Here is a 16,601-nt window from a genome sequence, read left to right on the forward strand (position 1 = left end):
TTACCAAATTGCCCGTAGGTGTGTGAGTGAATGAAATGTGAGTGTGCCCTGCGATGGGTTGGCGCCCCATCCTGAGTGGTTCCCTGCCTGGCAGGTAAAGAAAATGGATGGATGGACTCTCACCTTGAGAGAGTCGGGTCTCCTCCATGAAGCCTGTGGATGTTTATTTTCCGGCTCTGCAAACCTGGGAATCGGGCTCAACTCAGCCACGTTAAAATCCAGGTGCTTTATAAGACGGAAACACAAAGAGTCGTCAAAACCTATTCTGTAAACAGAAAATACATTTTTAATAAATATTTAAATTGTATAACATTTATACAGACGAACATTAAAAGAAAAGAAAAGCAAAGCTGAATAATTCATTAGTGATGAATTAATAGCATCCATAATTAATAACCCCCTCTCTGTCTCACAGTGACTCCCCCGATCCTGTCGGTGCCCTCTGGTGGTGCCGTGGTGACAGCGCGGGAGGGTGCCTGGGCGGAGCTGGTGTGCCTGGTGGACGGCAAGCCCCGCCCCCCGGTGCTGTGGTCCCGCGCAGACAAGGACCTGCCTATGCCGTCTGGCGAGTGGGCGACGGAGACACGGGATGGTCGGCTGCGGCTCAGCAATGTGACACGTGATCTCTCGGGGACGTACCGCTGCCAGACAGCGCCATACAATGGGCTGAACATCAAGCGACGCGAGGCACAGGTCCAGCTCAGCGTGCAGTGTGAGTGAGGGGCTCGCCGCTGCCCCCTGGTGTTTTGAGGTTCACCTGCGGCCATGACGTTGACCAGGGACTGGACAGGCCATGTATATGTTATTTTCTCTCCTTCCTATAGATAAAACCCTTCTTTTTCTATAGCTCAGCACCAAATTATTTGATAAGGCCAAGGAAGGATCGTCAGGCAGTTCCCCACCCCACCCCTAAGGGGTGCTATTTCTAAACCCTAAACTATTCTGCAATGGACTTGGAGAAGGCCCATGCGTGCATCTGAAAGCCCGGCCCATGCGATGCATTTGAAAGCCCGGCTCATGCGTGCATCTGAAAGCTCGGCCCATGCGATGCATTTGAAAGCCCGGCTCATGCGTGCATCTGAAAGCTCGGCCCATGCGATGCATTTGAAAGCCCGGCTCATGTGTGCATCTGAAAGCCCGGGCAGCGTGTGCATCTGAAAGCCCGGCCCGTCCCACACTGGCCCTGATTTACAGCCCAGGTGGCCACTGGGCTCAGCGTTGCCGGGGTGACGGAGGGGTCCGGCACCGGCCATGAGCGATGGCTGCTGTGGCCCCCGTGCTTGTTTACTTATCTCTTCACTGGGTTTGTTTTCTCTCTCCTTTTTAGCTGTATTGATTTATACGCAGTAAGGACACTATCATTTTTTAGGCCGCCACTATAATTAAGTGTGCCAGAAGCGGCCCCTCCTCCCTCCACCCCCCTGGAAACACCATGCCCCCCCCCCACCTCGTCTCCACTCTCATCCTCATCAATCAGCCAGTCCTCACTCTGGGAGTATTGCTCCCCCACAGGCCACCCTTTCCCTCTCTCTTTTATCCTCTGTCTCTCTCTGCCTGTGCCTTTCTTCTCGTCTCCCTCCTCTGTAACTATCTTCCTGTCCCCCCCCCCCCCCCAGCAGTCCATCCTCCCCTCCTTTAATTTACGGCTGATTAATAATAACACACACATAGCAGTATCCACTATCAGTGCCAGTTGACTGAGGCCCCCAGTCTATTCTGTCCTAATAGATGTTGTGGGATTTGAGGCTACATTATCATGCTTGGGATTACCCCCCCCAAGTTGCTTATCATTTTATGCAGGTTAACTGGCTCAGCCTGTAAACATGAGCGTCCCCATGGTTACAGTATCACCCCCCTCCCCAAAACAAGACCCCACTTTATGTTGCACAGCCTTGAATCCTCCCTTCTGAAGTGGCCTCCTTTCCCGCCGTTTCTTTGTCCCGATTTCCCGCTCGTCAGTCGCGTTCGTTGTGAACACGTCCTCTGCACTGGGGAACAGGGTCAGGGCCGGGTCGCCCGCTGCCATTGGCTCACATTTGCCACTGTGCTTTCTAATCAGGCGGTCTAATTAGCACCGCTTTACTGCTAAATGCCCATGGTATTTCAGGGACTTTACATCATGTGACGCCACCCATCCGGAATGGGTTGGGCTCTAATTGCACACGTCATGCTTGGAGGTTCGAGATGCGGAGCCTGAATTAGGCGCGAAGCCCCGCATCCCTTCCCTCATTTCCCGTAACCTGTAAATGGCATGATTGCGTTTCCGCGCCTAACGAGGGGATCGCTAACGCGCTAAACGCTGGATCACGTGTCTCCGACGCGAGTCGCGTTTCAGGCTGCAATGCGCTGTGACTCGCGGCGTTTTCACGGGCACGTGTTGCTGAAGTGGCCGTTCTCTGGCTAATGACCTGTACTCAGTCATTAGCGGGACCGTGCGTCTGACAGGTTAATTATGCTCGATTAACATTAGCGAGCTGCTTTTGTCCGATCAGTCACCTATGCACCATGTGTCCCGTACAACTAAAAAACTCAATTCAGGCTAAAATTTTACCCCATGACCATTGTGGGGGAGGGGGGGAGACGACAAAACCCCACACTGTACCGCGTCCATTTTCAGCCCTACATGCCCACCTCCCTCCCACCATGGCTTCCATGGAAACCACGGCCCGCCTTAAAAACGGTCTCCCCCCCACAGACCCCCCAATCGTGGAGCCGGCGTACCAGGAAGTACGTTCGCCCACCAATCAGCCGGTGACGCTGCGCTGCTCGGTGGTGAAGGCCAACCCGAGCCGCATCGCTCGCGCCTCCTGGCTGATGAATGGCAGGCCGCTGCCGCCGACTGTGCCCGACTCGCAGGAGCCGCCCACGCTCCGCATCGAGCGCCTCAGCCCGTCCAGCAACGGCACCTACGAATGCCGGGTCAGCAACGGCGCCGGCGTCTCCTCCTGCGTCTTCAACGTGTCCGGTCAGTGTCCGCGCCCTGTGACCCCGCCTTCTATCGTTTCTATGACGACGGGGCCCCACCCCTCATGATTACCGTCATACGCTCAGCGAGCAGTCAGTCGCACTATGCCGTGAAAACCTTACCGCAAGCGCAAGCGCAATAAGTACAGATCTGCACTGTAAAAATGTGCCATTATAGACAAAACGCAAAGATGGTGAGTATTGCACAGGAGCAGATGAGTAAGCGGTGGATAACGGGCCAGTGCTCTGTGCTGGTTGCCATAGCGGCATTTATGGTCACTGCTCCACACTGCGCGATCGATTAGCGCCTGACGATCGGCGACTGCGCCAAGGAGCTTGGTCTCCCTTCGTGACGGAGGACGGGGATTGTGCGAAGTAGGGCAGCAGGTAGAAATCTGCCAGCTCGGGAACTGTCACCTGGAAAGCTGCCGGCAGTAACCCAGATCCGGGGAAGGGCCCGGCTGTTGTACTGCTCAGGAATAACGGCGGATTTCTGGGGGATGTGACAGATCCTGTATAACGTGGCTTTCTGTGTGACAAGCAGATGGGCTGCAGTCATTATAAGCGTGACGGTAATGAGAGTCGGGGGGCAGCGACCTGCGGCGAGGGGCCTCTGTGGGCTGCACGCCACCGCTCAGGGCGCCACGCTCCTTTGCAGCAATGCGACATGCAGTGCCTCTATCTGGCGGATGCTTAACAGAGCATATTGGGCTAAGCACAAGGACTGGATTTGAACATCAGCTTCCTAATTAAACAGCCTGGCACCTTAAACATCACATCCCCTACAGGCGGTTCCAAGAATTTCAACTTGGTGAAAGAAAGTTTTTCTGAGTATACTGCGCGCAATATAATAAGGCTGGCATTAATATGCATAGCAGGCATTGAGTTTGGAGGGGCTTGTGCGTTCCGCATGCGGCCCGCTCATTTTCTTAAGGGATGCATAGTTAGGTCACAGCTAATAGTTTTTCTTTTGGCTCATGTTATGCAAATATGCTCTGTCGTGTTTGCAGCCTCTGTATATTGTGTGTAAATGCATGCAAACAAACTCCGGCTATCTGCAGGCTATAGCACGTCCGCGGCTCGATGGATAGATCCTCAGCAGGTACGTCAGGATGATAGCAGTCAAAACAGACATATAGAAATATAAACATATGCACCTTGATTGCTCCCCTTCAATGAATCCCCCTCCCCCCCCAACAGCGAGGGCGTACAACCCGGAATTCTACTTCGACACGCCTAACCCCATCCGCGTCCTGCCGGGAAGCAACTACTCCTACATCCTGCAGTGGACCCAGAAGGAGCCTCGCGCTGTGGATCGCATCCTCGGCTACTGGATCAACGTGCGGCAGGTGGGGGGGGCGCTCTCTTTGCGGGCCGCGGCCTCGTTCGGCATTAATATGCAGAGGATGCCCGGGGTGCAGCGGGTTGCACGGGGGATCAAGGTAATAAGCTGCCCCCCCCCCCCCCAGGGGCCTGAGGGGGCGTCCTCACGTGTGTAAATACACACACACACACACGCACGCATGCACACGCGCGTCGTCTGTTCACACTGACGAAACCCGTTATAATAAACAAGCCGCCATCTCAAAATCGGAGCCAGGGCTGAGGCAGCGGCTTTTTGGGGCTGACAGTCCATCGATTGGCGCCTGTATTGAATTAACAAGGTCCGCCTGACAGCCCAGACCTGCACCTGCCCCCCCCAGCATCCCGCGGTAACTGATTATGGAGGATGAGCTGCTCTTTTTTACCATATAACTAAACTTGATGCAACATGTTCTCACGCACATCCTCACACGCACATCCTCGCACTCACATTCTCGCACTCACATCCTTGCACTCACATCCTCGCACTCACATCCTCACACTCACATCCTCACACTTGTCCTCTCACACTTGTCCTCACACTTGTCCTCTCACTCATCCTCACACACAGTCCTCACTCACATCCACACATTTGTCCTCTCACACACACCCTCATAGACACACTCACATCCTCACACGTCTTCACATTCATCTTCACAATTGTCCTCACACGTATCTTCACACACATCCTCATACACAGATCCTCCCACTCACCCTCACGCTTGTCCTCTCACACACTCACACCATTAAAAGATGCGCATCCAAGCCATTTTATTTCCCTTATATTGCATTAAAAATGCATTTTAATATCTTACGTTAGGTGTTATGTGTCATGGTGCATCTCTATAATGTAATACTCAGCGTTGATGACTCCAGCAATCCCATCCAAATGGTCATGATGCTCTATGTGTCTTCCAGCATTGTTTGGCCAGGGGGCGGCAGTGATACAGGGCGAATGCAGTCGTCGCCCGTTCAGCCGCGGTGCTGCGAATGGCACGCCCGGCGCCGTTTAAGCGGAGAGGGCGGGATTAGCGCCGCTTCCTTTGTGCGCCGCTAAACAGCTAATCTCCTCCTCCTTAGAAATGTACACTAAGTAGCTCTCCTCAGGGACTCAGCGGTGAGCAGGCCGGCAGCGCATGCAAATCCCTCCTTTATGTGCGTGTGTCTGCGTGTGTGCAGATCAGGCACGGGTGGGGGGGGGTTCATGGCACGGCATCGTGTCTGGGCCAGGCCGACAGCGCAAAAAAAAAGGCCGCGACTGTCATGCACTCCTCTTTCATGAGGCCCGGCAAGTCCAGCAGGACACATTCCAATGTCCACACACCTGCCCCCACCCCCCGGCCTCACTATACAACAGGGTCTCTTGGCTTAAAGCCATGCTTCACATGTGTGTGTCTGGCTGATGCCACACTCTCTGGCTTTTACTCTATGGAATATTCTGGATTTCAGCATTTTCACGCTGAAGGGACTCTGTAGGGATGGTATGTGAAGTGAGCCCCTGAGTTCATTACCGTAAAGCCATGAGGGTGACAGATTTACACTTCTGTGTTTAGTCAGGGCCCTGGGGGGTGGACTCAACGTGTCACCCATGCAATTATACACTCACACGATTATACACTCAGCTCACACTCTGAGAGTGCGAAACATAAATACAAACCAGTGACTTAGACACATTGTGTGACCATAGTGTGTATGGACATGCAGAAATACACAGATACATGAAATGCAGTGTGTCCCAGGGAAATGCAGTGTGTCCCAGGGAAATGCAGTGTGTCCCACCCACGCACACATTCCTGCACATACAGACATACAGAGCTGCCTATAAATTCATGCAGTAAATGTCAGGTTTCACGCTACTGTCTGAACCCCCCCGACAGAGACGCCAGTCAGTAAGGGAGCCATTATCAGACTCTGCCACTCTGGGCCACTCGAGCCCGGGCTGGGCTCAGGTTCGAGCCAGACAAAAGGCACAAACCGCGGAGACAGACCGAGCAGCCGACGGTGACACATCACTGCAGTAAGATGACATTTTGAAGAGGCCCTACGGCAACTCGCCTTGACACACGTGAGGATGACTATCAAACGAGCCGTAAGGGGCGACACCCGGGCGTGCCATCTCGGGTGTAAACACGGCGTCACCACACCGCGCTCTGACGACACGGGTAGATGAGGGCGGCCTCGGCACCCAGCCGTGCGGCGTGATGGTCTTTCTGGGGGTGGCGGACGGCGCGGCGCTATCTATAAACCCTGATCCGGGCCGCCCCGCGCCTCCGGCGACGCCCTTGGTGTGTCTGCAGTAAGGAGCGCGCTCCCTGTTTACCGCCACCATTCCCTGCTGCATTCACCCCCTCCCACTGTGGCCCTGCTGTGACGGCGTCCCCCGTCTGTACCTCCCCGCAGATGAACAGGGTGGCGATGTCGCGGCAGATGGAGGTGAAGGAGCCTCAGCCAGGGGTGCTGCTGTCCTATGTGCTGACGGACCTGCGCATTCCCCTTGACTACGAGGTGCGCCTCACGCCCATCACCATGTTCGGCCTGGGGGACTCAGCCACGCGCACCATCCAGTACTCTGAGCGTGAGTGCCCCGCCCCACCCCGCCCCACCCCGCCCCCATCAGGCCACGCCTCCATCTCCTCACTCCACCAAAACATCAGCCACTAGCCTCTTTTCTGTCCCATATAGAGCTCTCACAGACGGTAGCCATCTTGTGTCTGCTTTGAAATTCGTAAAATACCGATCGATTCTGAGAGGTGATGCCCCAGAGCTGGACCCACCTGGCTGATCATTAATAAACGGAGAGCCGGTAACCCCACCCAGCATGGGCCTGTGTGTTCCCCTTCTGTTTGCCAAATTACCCATAATCCATTGTAAACCTGCCTATGCCAGCTCACATGGCCACGCCTCCCTCACACTGCTGTCCCGATGAGCCACTAATGGCCCTGCATGGACCGGGACTGTGGCGAGTGGGTGCAGCCATCCGTCATGGGGATACAGTCATCCGCGGTTGTTGATGTTTTGTCTCGAGTGTGAAAACACGTGTGTTGGATGCTGGGAAGCGGCTCGCCGTGGGGGCGTCTGTCTGACACACGCGGCCTGAACCATTTTCACTTTCGCGTGTGACAAATGTGCTGCTCCTAATTGCATTCTTTTTTTGTATCTTAATTTTTTGTAGCTTTCACTTACTTTAGACCATCAGGTGAGTAAATCTCTCGCTCTCTCTCTCTCGCTCTCTCTCTCTCCTTTCCTCTCATTCCATACCTCCCAAACCGCCAGTGCAGTGTGAGTTTATTTTCATCTGCTTGGCATCGAGACTAAGCAGCCCTGCCAATTCTGTCAAATTAAAGTGGCGTCAATTCGGGCGTTACGCTGTGCAAATTGACGGGGGGCTGTAAAACGATGTGGCGGGGGTGGGGGGGGTGACAGGGGTGTTACGGCGAGCAAGCCACACGCCGGTACGGGAAACCACCCCCGAACCTCAGTCGATAAGTACGTCAATAGCCCCCCTGTCAGGTCACCCACCCGCAGCCAGTTAAATGTGTCAATCACCCACCAGCCTTTTGATAGTAAACACTTTCCAAAGTATGTAATGGTGAATAATGGAGACCTTCTATGGAGGTTTAGAAACAGATCGATTTTGGGCTCTTCCAGCTTCACAGACTCGAGTGCTCCTCTTCCACTGGCATTTGATCTAAACCACCTTCCATCTTTCCATTGTTCTCCTCCCCCCCCCCCTTTTTCTTTATCTCCTTGTTTTATTTGACTCCCATCTGCACCTCCCACGGCAGATCACGTCTGCGGCTTCGAGGATAGCAGGATATGCGGTTTCTCCCAGGACCGGAGCGACACGTTCGACTGGACCCGACAGAACGCCCTGACCCAGAATCCCAAGCGCACGGCCAACACTGGGCCAGACACAGACAGGAGCGGCACCAAGGAAGGCACGGAAAGCGCCCTCCCCCCCTCCCCATTTCCAAATTCCCAGCATGCCAACTCCTCCCCCTGCACCCACCAAGTGCCTTGCATGTCATTAGCATGGTTAAGCAGTAGACCTGGATCTGTAAGCGAAATTAAAATGGCCTCATTTTATTTTGAAAACTTAATGCAAATAAGGAATTCAATTCAAAGAGCGACACTTAAAAATCCATATTTTCCAGAAAAGTGGCTTGTTGGTTATTAACTAACAACCTCTTATACAAGTTACCTTCTGGGGTGGACTGGCTACAGCAAGTTGTAATGGTCCCCGACTCTTCTCCCTTACTCCCCCCACTCCCCCCCCCATGTCTCTGCAGGTTACTACATGTATATTGAGGCATCGCGGCCGAGGGTTGCGGGGGACAAAGCTCGCCTGCTGTCCCCCCTCTTCAACGTCACCCAGGCCCGGGGGGCCACAGGCTCCAACCGCGTCCCCTATTGCATCTCCTTCTACTACCACATGAAGGGCATGCACATTGGTGAGTGGCTGACGCAGCTGACCGTCACTGTTTGGCACTGCTATGCCCCGCCCCCAGCTGTCACTGCAATTCTGCAATCATTGTAATGACACCAGGTCCATCCTCTTACTATCAGCTGAACCGTAGACCCAGGGGAACAAGGGCTGGGTACCCCTACATGTAAGCTTTCAGCTGTGATGGTGATTTGTCATGAGAGTCCCCTGTGACCCCACTAAGGGGCTGTCATGAGGCTCCTCGCCTGCTCAGTCTCTATTCTGAGTCAGTGTGACTCCCCCCGTGATATCAGCAGGGCCCCTGATCTGAATCACCTCTTAATTACTTGATTATCTTTACATAATTATGCCAAGAGAGTGGAGACATGTTTTAAATGTTAAATTAAGCTGCATTTTATTGTGGGTGTGTGTGTGTCGTGTTTATTATTTTTCGATCCCGCTGGGCATGAAAATGAGCGCGCACCGCATATGAAAATGAGTGTGCATCACACAGGAAAATCAGCGTGCATCGCACACAAAAATGAGTGGGCACCGCACATGGAAATGAGTGCTCATCACACACGAAAATGGACGCACATCGGACATGAAAATGAGCACGCATCGCACACGAAAATGACCACGCATCGCACATGAAAATGAGCATGCTTTGCCCGCAAAGATGAGCACACATCACAAATGAAAATGTGCATGCACCGCAGATGAAAATGAGTACATTGCACATGTAAATGAGCACGTATCACACGTGAATATGCGTGTACATTGCACGTGAAAATGAGCAAGTGGGCATTGCACATGAAAGTCAGTGTGCTTGGCACCCGAAATTGAGTGCACATCGCACACGATGAAAATGCGTGCGCATTGCAGGTGAAAATGAGCATGCATCACACGTGAAAATGCGTGTGCATTGCACGTGAAAATGAGCGAGTGGGCATCGCACATGAAAATGACCACGCATCTCACATGGAAATGAATAGTTATTGCACACGAAAATGACCACGCATCGCACATGAAAATGAGAATGCATTGCCCGTAAAGATGAGCACACATCACAAATGAAAATGTGCACGCACCGCAGATGAAAATGAGTACATTGCACATGGAAATGAGCACGCATCACACATGAATTTGCGTGTACATTGCACGTGAAAATGAGCAAGAGGGCATCGCACATGACCGCGAGTGCGCTTGGCACCCGAAATTGAGTGCACATCGCACACAATGAAAATGATTGCGCATCGCACATGAAAGTTAGTGCGCTTAGCACCCGAAATGGAGCGCACATTGCACCTGAAAATGAGCGCACATTGCACATGGAAATGGGCACGCATCGTACATGAAAATGACCACGCATCTCACATGAAAATGAGCATGCATTGCACAGAAAAATGACCACACATCACACACGAAAATGAGCATGCATTGCACCAGAAAATGAATGGTTATCGCACATGAAAATGAGCGTGCATTGCATACGAAGTGCACATCGCACATGAAAATGACTATACATCACAGGTGAATAATGGAGAATAATTGCACCTGAATGAACAGTCATCACACTTGAAAATGAGCGTGCATCGCACACGAAGATAGCGTGCATCGCACACGAAGATGAGCGTGCATCGCACGCGAAGATGAACGCAATGCGTGCGGAAATGAGCACATATCGCACACGAAAATTAACGCACATTGCACAAAACAATGAGCATGCGTCACACACGTAAATGAGTGGGTACTACATACAAAAATGGCCATGGGTTCAAAATCGAAGGCCCAGCCAGGGCGGCATGTGGAGAGTGCCGGAACTTGGGGGGGGGGGGGGTTATTGGCTGTGGGTGAGTCAGAGGTGGTCATTAAGAGTGTCGAGGTGCCAAAAACGGCGGTTTCTGTTAGGCGGGGGGGGGGCGGTAGTCTCTCTGGCGACCCCATGACCAGCACAGTACATCTGTCCCGACGACATCCTGCCAGCCGGCCCTGTCATCCGTCTCCCCATTCTGCCTGCCTCCTATGCAGTTTACTGGGGTAATCACAGAGCAGTAAACGTCCTTACGCCGCTTTCAGGCTGTTTTGAGGGTCGTAGATGCCCCGCCTCAGCTCGGGGTGCCAACCTGCCCTCCCCCCCACCCCGTTGGCATCCCCAAACCCACTGCAGCTCCCCCCCACGCTCACCGCCTGCCAGGGTATGAGTCCCGTGATTTACGGCACCTTGTGATGCAATCAGTCATTTGTGAGGCGGTTCATCATTGCATTCGCTATCAGACACCTTTATTGAATTAATAGATCTTGCCACGCAGTCTATCCATGTCTACCATGCCACCCCCCTCCCCCCCGGCATGATTTATCACAGTGGATGCTGGTCAGAGGGGTCTCTGCGCCTTTGAAATGCCCCTTCGGTGTCCATGGGGATGGCTCACCTGTGCTTCCTAGCTGGTCAGGATAGCCCATTAGCATGGTCGCTACTCGCTAATGTTCCTCCAAGACCTCCTTGTACAAAACCAGTTCTAGTGAGGACTTAAAAGCCAGATTGGGAGAGATTATTATGTGCTGTCAGCCACTGACTGGTTCAACCTCCGTTTTATGCAGTACTTCAATGGGTCCCATTAGGATTAAAACAAGCACCCCTTGTCTCCCAACATGTGTTAGCTACAACAGTTACCATTTCAGCAGGCAAATGGGATAAACTCGCATTAGTGTTTTCCTGTATGGGGTATTAGCTAGAAGCAGAGGCTGGTTAAGCATTTACCCATTAGCTAGAAGGTGGTAGCAACAGAGGTTTGTCTATAGGCACTGGCTACGGGACAACAGAGTGGTTTTTGCTTAGCGGTCAGCTATCGGTCGGGAGAAGACTTGGTGGGCTGTTAGTTATTAGCCATTAGCCGCTAACCGGAGTTCACCTAGTGAACAGACAATGCAAGGGCTTTCAGCTTAAGGATAACTCATGCCCCAGGCTCCTATTTTAAAGTGAATGTTTTATTAATGCTCCCACTGTTTAGCAGACCCGGCGTTGACATAGATTCTTAATTAGAAATTAAAATTGAAAAGCAGAAGCCATTAATCGAATTCCCGCTGCTCGACGGGGAGACGGTTCTTGATTGCGATCCAAAGAACGAAGGGCAGACCGTGATGGATGAAGATGTTTTTCTCCCTGGTGTCACCAGCATGAGGAGGAGCGTGACGCCTGCGCTGCTCTCTGTAGGGACACCCATCCGCTTTGGGAGGTGTTGGCTCACCTGGAGGCTTCAGGTGCAACTGTGTGCAAACCATACTTCTGTTGCACTCAGGGTGGGGCGTGTTTTTTTTTTTTTTTTTGGCTCCAATAGCAACGCAGCATCCCTCGGTTTCTGGAAACCCCCCCATCCTACAGGCTAATATTAGCCAATCAAAACAGTCCGACCTAGAGCTTTGGCCGGTGTCGTGGTGTCCGGCGCAGATGCCATCCTAAATAGAGCCTCAGTCAACCCCGTCCCCCCACCTAGCTGCCAGGATCCATTCATCCCATTAGAAACACAAAGATAGCGCCCCCCCTCCACCCCCCAGTTCCACAGGAAACACTGAACCACATTTAATGAGCTTCATTTCGAAACAACATTTTGACGCCGTGTCTCAGGGAGCCGACCGCAGGACCCGTGGCGAATCATCACGGCATTTATCCCCATCATTAATCACTCCTGCATGGGGGGAGGGCTAATAGTGTGTCACTGGTGCCCCTCACCCATTCAAAAAAGGTGCTAAAATCTTGGCTGCTTTATAAATAGCCCCTTTCCCATGTTTTCCTGCAATTTGGTGCCAGAGATGTTCCTTTGCTAATCTCCTCTTGAAAGGAGAGAGAAATTAGAGGGGTCTGGAGGGGGGGGACAGAATATGACAGGGGCAGTTGCCAGGAGCTGAAGGGGGGGGGGGCAATAACCATCGATTTCCTGCGAGGATCCCATAGGGAAACACACCCCCCAGTACCTCTGGAGGGGATGTGACGTCTCCACATGTTCCACTAGCCGTGTGCAAATTTTAGTAGTGAACGGTCTCTGATGAGGGGGTGGGGCAGGACTGCGAGCACATAGAGTGAGACCCGCAGTGCAGAGAGGTGGGGGGGGTAGAAGGGGTTTTGGGAGGCTGTAGAGGTATGGATGGATGGATGGATGGATGGATAGATGGAGAGAAGGCAGCAAGTGCGGCCATGTCGACAAGCGCAGTATGTCTGGGAAAGGAGGATGACGGGTGATGGGGGCGTGGGGGAAAGATGGCGTGCGGCTCCAGTCCCCTGGATACGAGGGACAAGGACTATCTGTCCGGCCCTCGTCTGGCCACCCTGGTGCAGCAGGATAAAGGACACAAAGTGGCAGACCGCAAGCGCCATGCCGCCCGGGACGAGTATCCGCTGCGATGCCATCTCGTGTGGCACTTTGGCGTGTGCGTCGGCGTACGTGCCATGGATCGGGGTGTCTTCGCAGCAGCAGATGGTGGTTCCACTGGTCCGAATCCCTGAACCTGATATCACACGCAGCCGTGACGAGTCGGGACAGATTCCGGGGAAACGGATCCGTGGTCCTACTCTCCGGATGCGACCGTCCGCCGCCATTCCAACATAGCATCCCCAAGGCTTCTGGACTTGCCCTGTCTAGCGGTTCGCGGGGTGTGTCGGCCCGGATTCCCTAGCCGAAGGTGGTGCCGCTCGGTTCTGTGCATCGGGGCGGGCTAAAACAATACTGTCACGCCAGCAGCCGCTTAGATGAGTAACTGTTTGGTTTCAGCCTGAATCTGACCTTTACTTGATCTCCTGAGCTGCGACCGGATGTGCGGGTAGAGAAGCGGGTGAGGGGCAGTCTGTCCATTTGGCGCGATGGTGCGTCCCTGGTCCCTCGAGCCCAGGTCCTCAACATAGGACATGGCTAATAGAGCCATCCCCCCACCCCACCCCGCCCCCTGCCCGCGCTGACATTTTTACAGACGCGTTCGCATTACTCGGCTGGATCGATAAATCTTTAAACAGCGCTCCTCTTCTTCTGAAAAAAAATGAGAAATAGAAAACAATCCCCTTAGTTGGCCTGTCAGCGCAGAGCAGGGCGGAGGAAGAAAACCTGATGGCTGCTCCTTGAGATGAGAAATAAATGAATAGAGGAGGACTTCATTTAAAAATGGATGTTTTGGTCGGGGGAGCTGGAACTGGAGACGGAACGCTTGACTGTTTGCGGGGGCCGTGGTGGGGGGGGGTAGTTTATCGTCTGTCGTCTTGCTCGGATGGACAGGTGGTGTCCCAGCGAGGGTGAGAAGGTGGTGCACATTACCCATACGGCCTCTCCAGCTCCCGCTGCTCCTGCTGCTCCTCCTGCTCAAAGACTGGCCATGCGGTCAGGAGGGCAGGCAGTTCCGGAAATCAACACAGGGGGCGCTGGCGGCCCCCTGACCTGCTTTGGTTTGTGGTTTATTCGCACCTGAAACTGTCCAGATTCCACCTGTTTCTACGCCAGCTTTAGACTTAAGGGAATGTACATGATTACCTTATGTTCTACAGACAAACTACAGTGTCTTGTTTGTATTTTTAGCTAAAATTACCATCCAGAGTGACTTGTTTTAAATTACAATTACTAGTCACAATTACACTTATGTAATTGCATTACAATTACATTAATGCAATTTCAGTACAATTAAATTAATGTAATAGCTTTTCAATTACATTGCATTAACTTGATGCATTTATGTGAGCCCCGTTACTGATTCATGACATACTGTCATACCTGCCTTAATAATTATTACGTTCAGAGTTCTGCTCTTTACCACTCACTGTGTTTTCTGGTTTTTGCTGAAGCTGAGTTCTTAATTAATTAGGCCTGATAGAGTGAATAGCTGAACGAACCATTTAGCACATTATGTGTAACATTATTACCAAATACTTGCTCTTCCAGTCTTAACTAAATAGTTCTTAGTAATAACTGTAAAGGTTTAAATTAACGCGATGCTCGTAAATATTTTTGCTTAAGCCATTTAAAACGAATGAAGCAGGGAGCGTTAATTAAATTAATCAGTGATTACTTGTTCATAACCATTGTACATAAATCTAATTATGAATACTTAGTAAACAGAAGTCATTTCATTTCCTTCTGCACAGAAATCCACTTAAAAAATATTAGTTAAATGCTATTTAAAAACAGTCTTAGGCAAACAGAAAGTTATAAAAACTGTCTTTTAGAATTGCTGGTCCCAGTTCATGGTGGGCATCAGGTTGGGGCTTAACACGGTGCCCCCTCCCCCGCCCCCCCACTCTGACACTGACCTCTGTCTGAGACGACTGCCATCCATGCAGTCCCCCACCCCCCCCAGGCCGTGACACGATCGGACTATAAACTGTAAACTGCTTACAACCTGCGAGGTGAATAGACCCTGGAGGGGGGGGGGGGGGGCTTTTCTTATTCTGATCTTATGGACAGATTCATTTTTCCTGCTGTACTCTGTGTTTTTTTTTGTCATTTCTCCCGGTGGAGAGTAACCGGGAGGGGTGGGGGGGTCTGGCCCCTTGTCATCTCATCACATTCGGTTCCCCCTGGCTGTCATGGTGGAAATGGGAGTCTCTCCTTTTGGATGTTCGCATTCCCACTGCCCCCCCCCCGCCCCACCCCCGCCCCATTCCGCATGCCTCATCCATCTGCGGATTCTCGAGCGCTGCCCTTTCTGAAGTGAAGGTGGGAACCCCAGGAGGGCCATTCTGTTGTACCTTAGGGCGAGGTAATAAGACTATCCAGCTGCTCTGTAGATCTGAAGCCTGTAAATAAATATGAAGTCACTTTTGACAGTAGTGTCACATACGTGGGTAAGTGTGAATGACAAACACCGCAGTGAAAATTTCAGGGTAAAATATGAAGGTGACAGATCAGATCAGGTGCCCCTCCCTCTCCACTGAAACGTGCCCCGCCCCCAGCCGTGCCTGCTCTGCCCCGCCCCCAGCCGTGCCTGCTCTGCCCCGCCCCCAGCCGTGCCTGCTGTGCCCCGCCCGCCGCCGTGCCTGCTCTGCCCCGCCCCCAGCCCCGCCTGCTCTGCCCCGCCCCCCAGCCCCGCCTGCTCTGCCCCGCCCCCAGCCTTTCCTCTTTATTCCTGTCAGCTGTCTTCCATCCACACTGTCCCCGCGCCCATCAGAACCTCGCAGTAACCAGATGACAGCTCATCCTTAATATCGGCCATGGGGTCATTTGCCGGTGGCTCACCATGGCTGGCATCCAGGGCGGTACTTCCTGCCTTGTTACTGGGGCCTTATTGCCGCCTTCTGCTCTGAGGGGGGGGGGGGCTCCGGCCTTCTCTGATAGCAGCCACATCCCTCTGCAGTGAGCACCGTCTAATTTTGTTTTCGCTGCTGCTTTTAGTGGTTTTTGCTGAATTTTACCAGTCAGTGGCGTCGTGTGGCAGTTTCTCTGAGCTCTTGGCTGTCGCTGTATTCAGCAGGTTGAGGCCGGGGTGGGGTGGGGGGGTGGTTCTGTGCATCATGGGGGCCCCATTGATGTTATCTTTTCCCAGACCCCGGAATAATGTGCAGCAGGCCCAGATTGAAGTTTAGGGCAATTGAGGAAGCCTCATTCGGCAAGACTGCTGACCCACACCCAGCCTGTGACCCGCATAACCAAGACAAAGCAATTTCCCTTTGGGATTAATAAAGTTCTTTGAATCTTGAATCTTGAATCTGAATTAGGGCAGACGGATGGCTGTGATTGGTTGTGCCCTCTGCCCTCCCTGACTTCGCACCCAGGACCGAGCACCTCACGCCCGCTCTTATTGGCAGAGGGAATGAGGTCGCACATTCATCACATTCGATTCCCAGTGGCCCCATTCCGCCGCGTGGCTGTCCCACTAA

The 16,601-nt window shown here is 52.7% G+C and overlaps 1 protein-coding gene across 3 annotated transcripts in view; it reads left to right on the plus strand.

Annotated features, from left to right (window-relative positions):
• The window catches only part of mdga1 (MAM domain containing glycosylphosphatidylinositol anchor 1), an 83,357-nt gene that overhangs the window by 51,554 nt on the left and 15,202 nt on the right, over positions 1-16,601 (plus strand). For 2 of the 3 annotated variants that reach the window (XM_023793121.2, XM_072698719.1), the window contains exons 9-15: positions 416-712; positions 2,696-2,965; positions 4,165-4,313; positions 6,727-6,901; positions 7,499-7,522; positions 8,112-8,264; positions 8,616-8,777. In XM_023793121.2, the coding sequence (XP_023648889.2) occupies positions 416-712; positions 2,696-2,965; positions 4,165-4,313; positions 6,727-6,901; positions 7,499-7,522; positions 8,112-8,264; positions 8,616-8,777 (1,230 nt within the window). The remainder of the gene's footprint in view (positions 1-415; positions 713-2,695; positions 2,966-4,164; positions 4,314-6,726; positions 6,902-7,498; positions 7,523-8,111; positions 8,265-8,615; positions 8,778-16,601) is intronic. The other variant, XM_023793130.2, reaches the window with a different exon arrangement.

The sequence above is a fragment of the Paramormyrops kingsleyae genome, chromosome 14 (genome assembly GCF_048594095.1).
Source record: "Paramormyrops kingsleyae isolate MSU_618 chromosome 14, PKINGS_0.4, whole genome shotgun sequence".
Taxonomy (NCBI): Eukaryota; Metazoa; Chordata; class Actinopteri; order Osteoglossiformes; family Mormyridae; genus Paramormyrops; species Paramormyrops kingsleyae.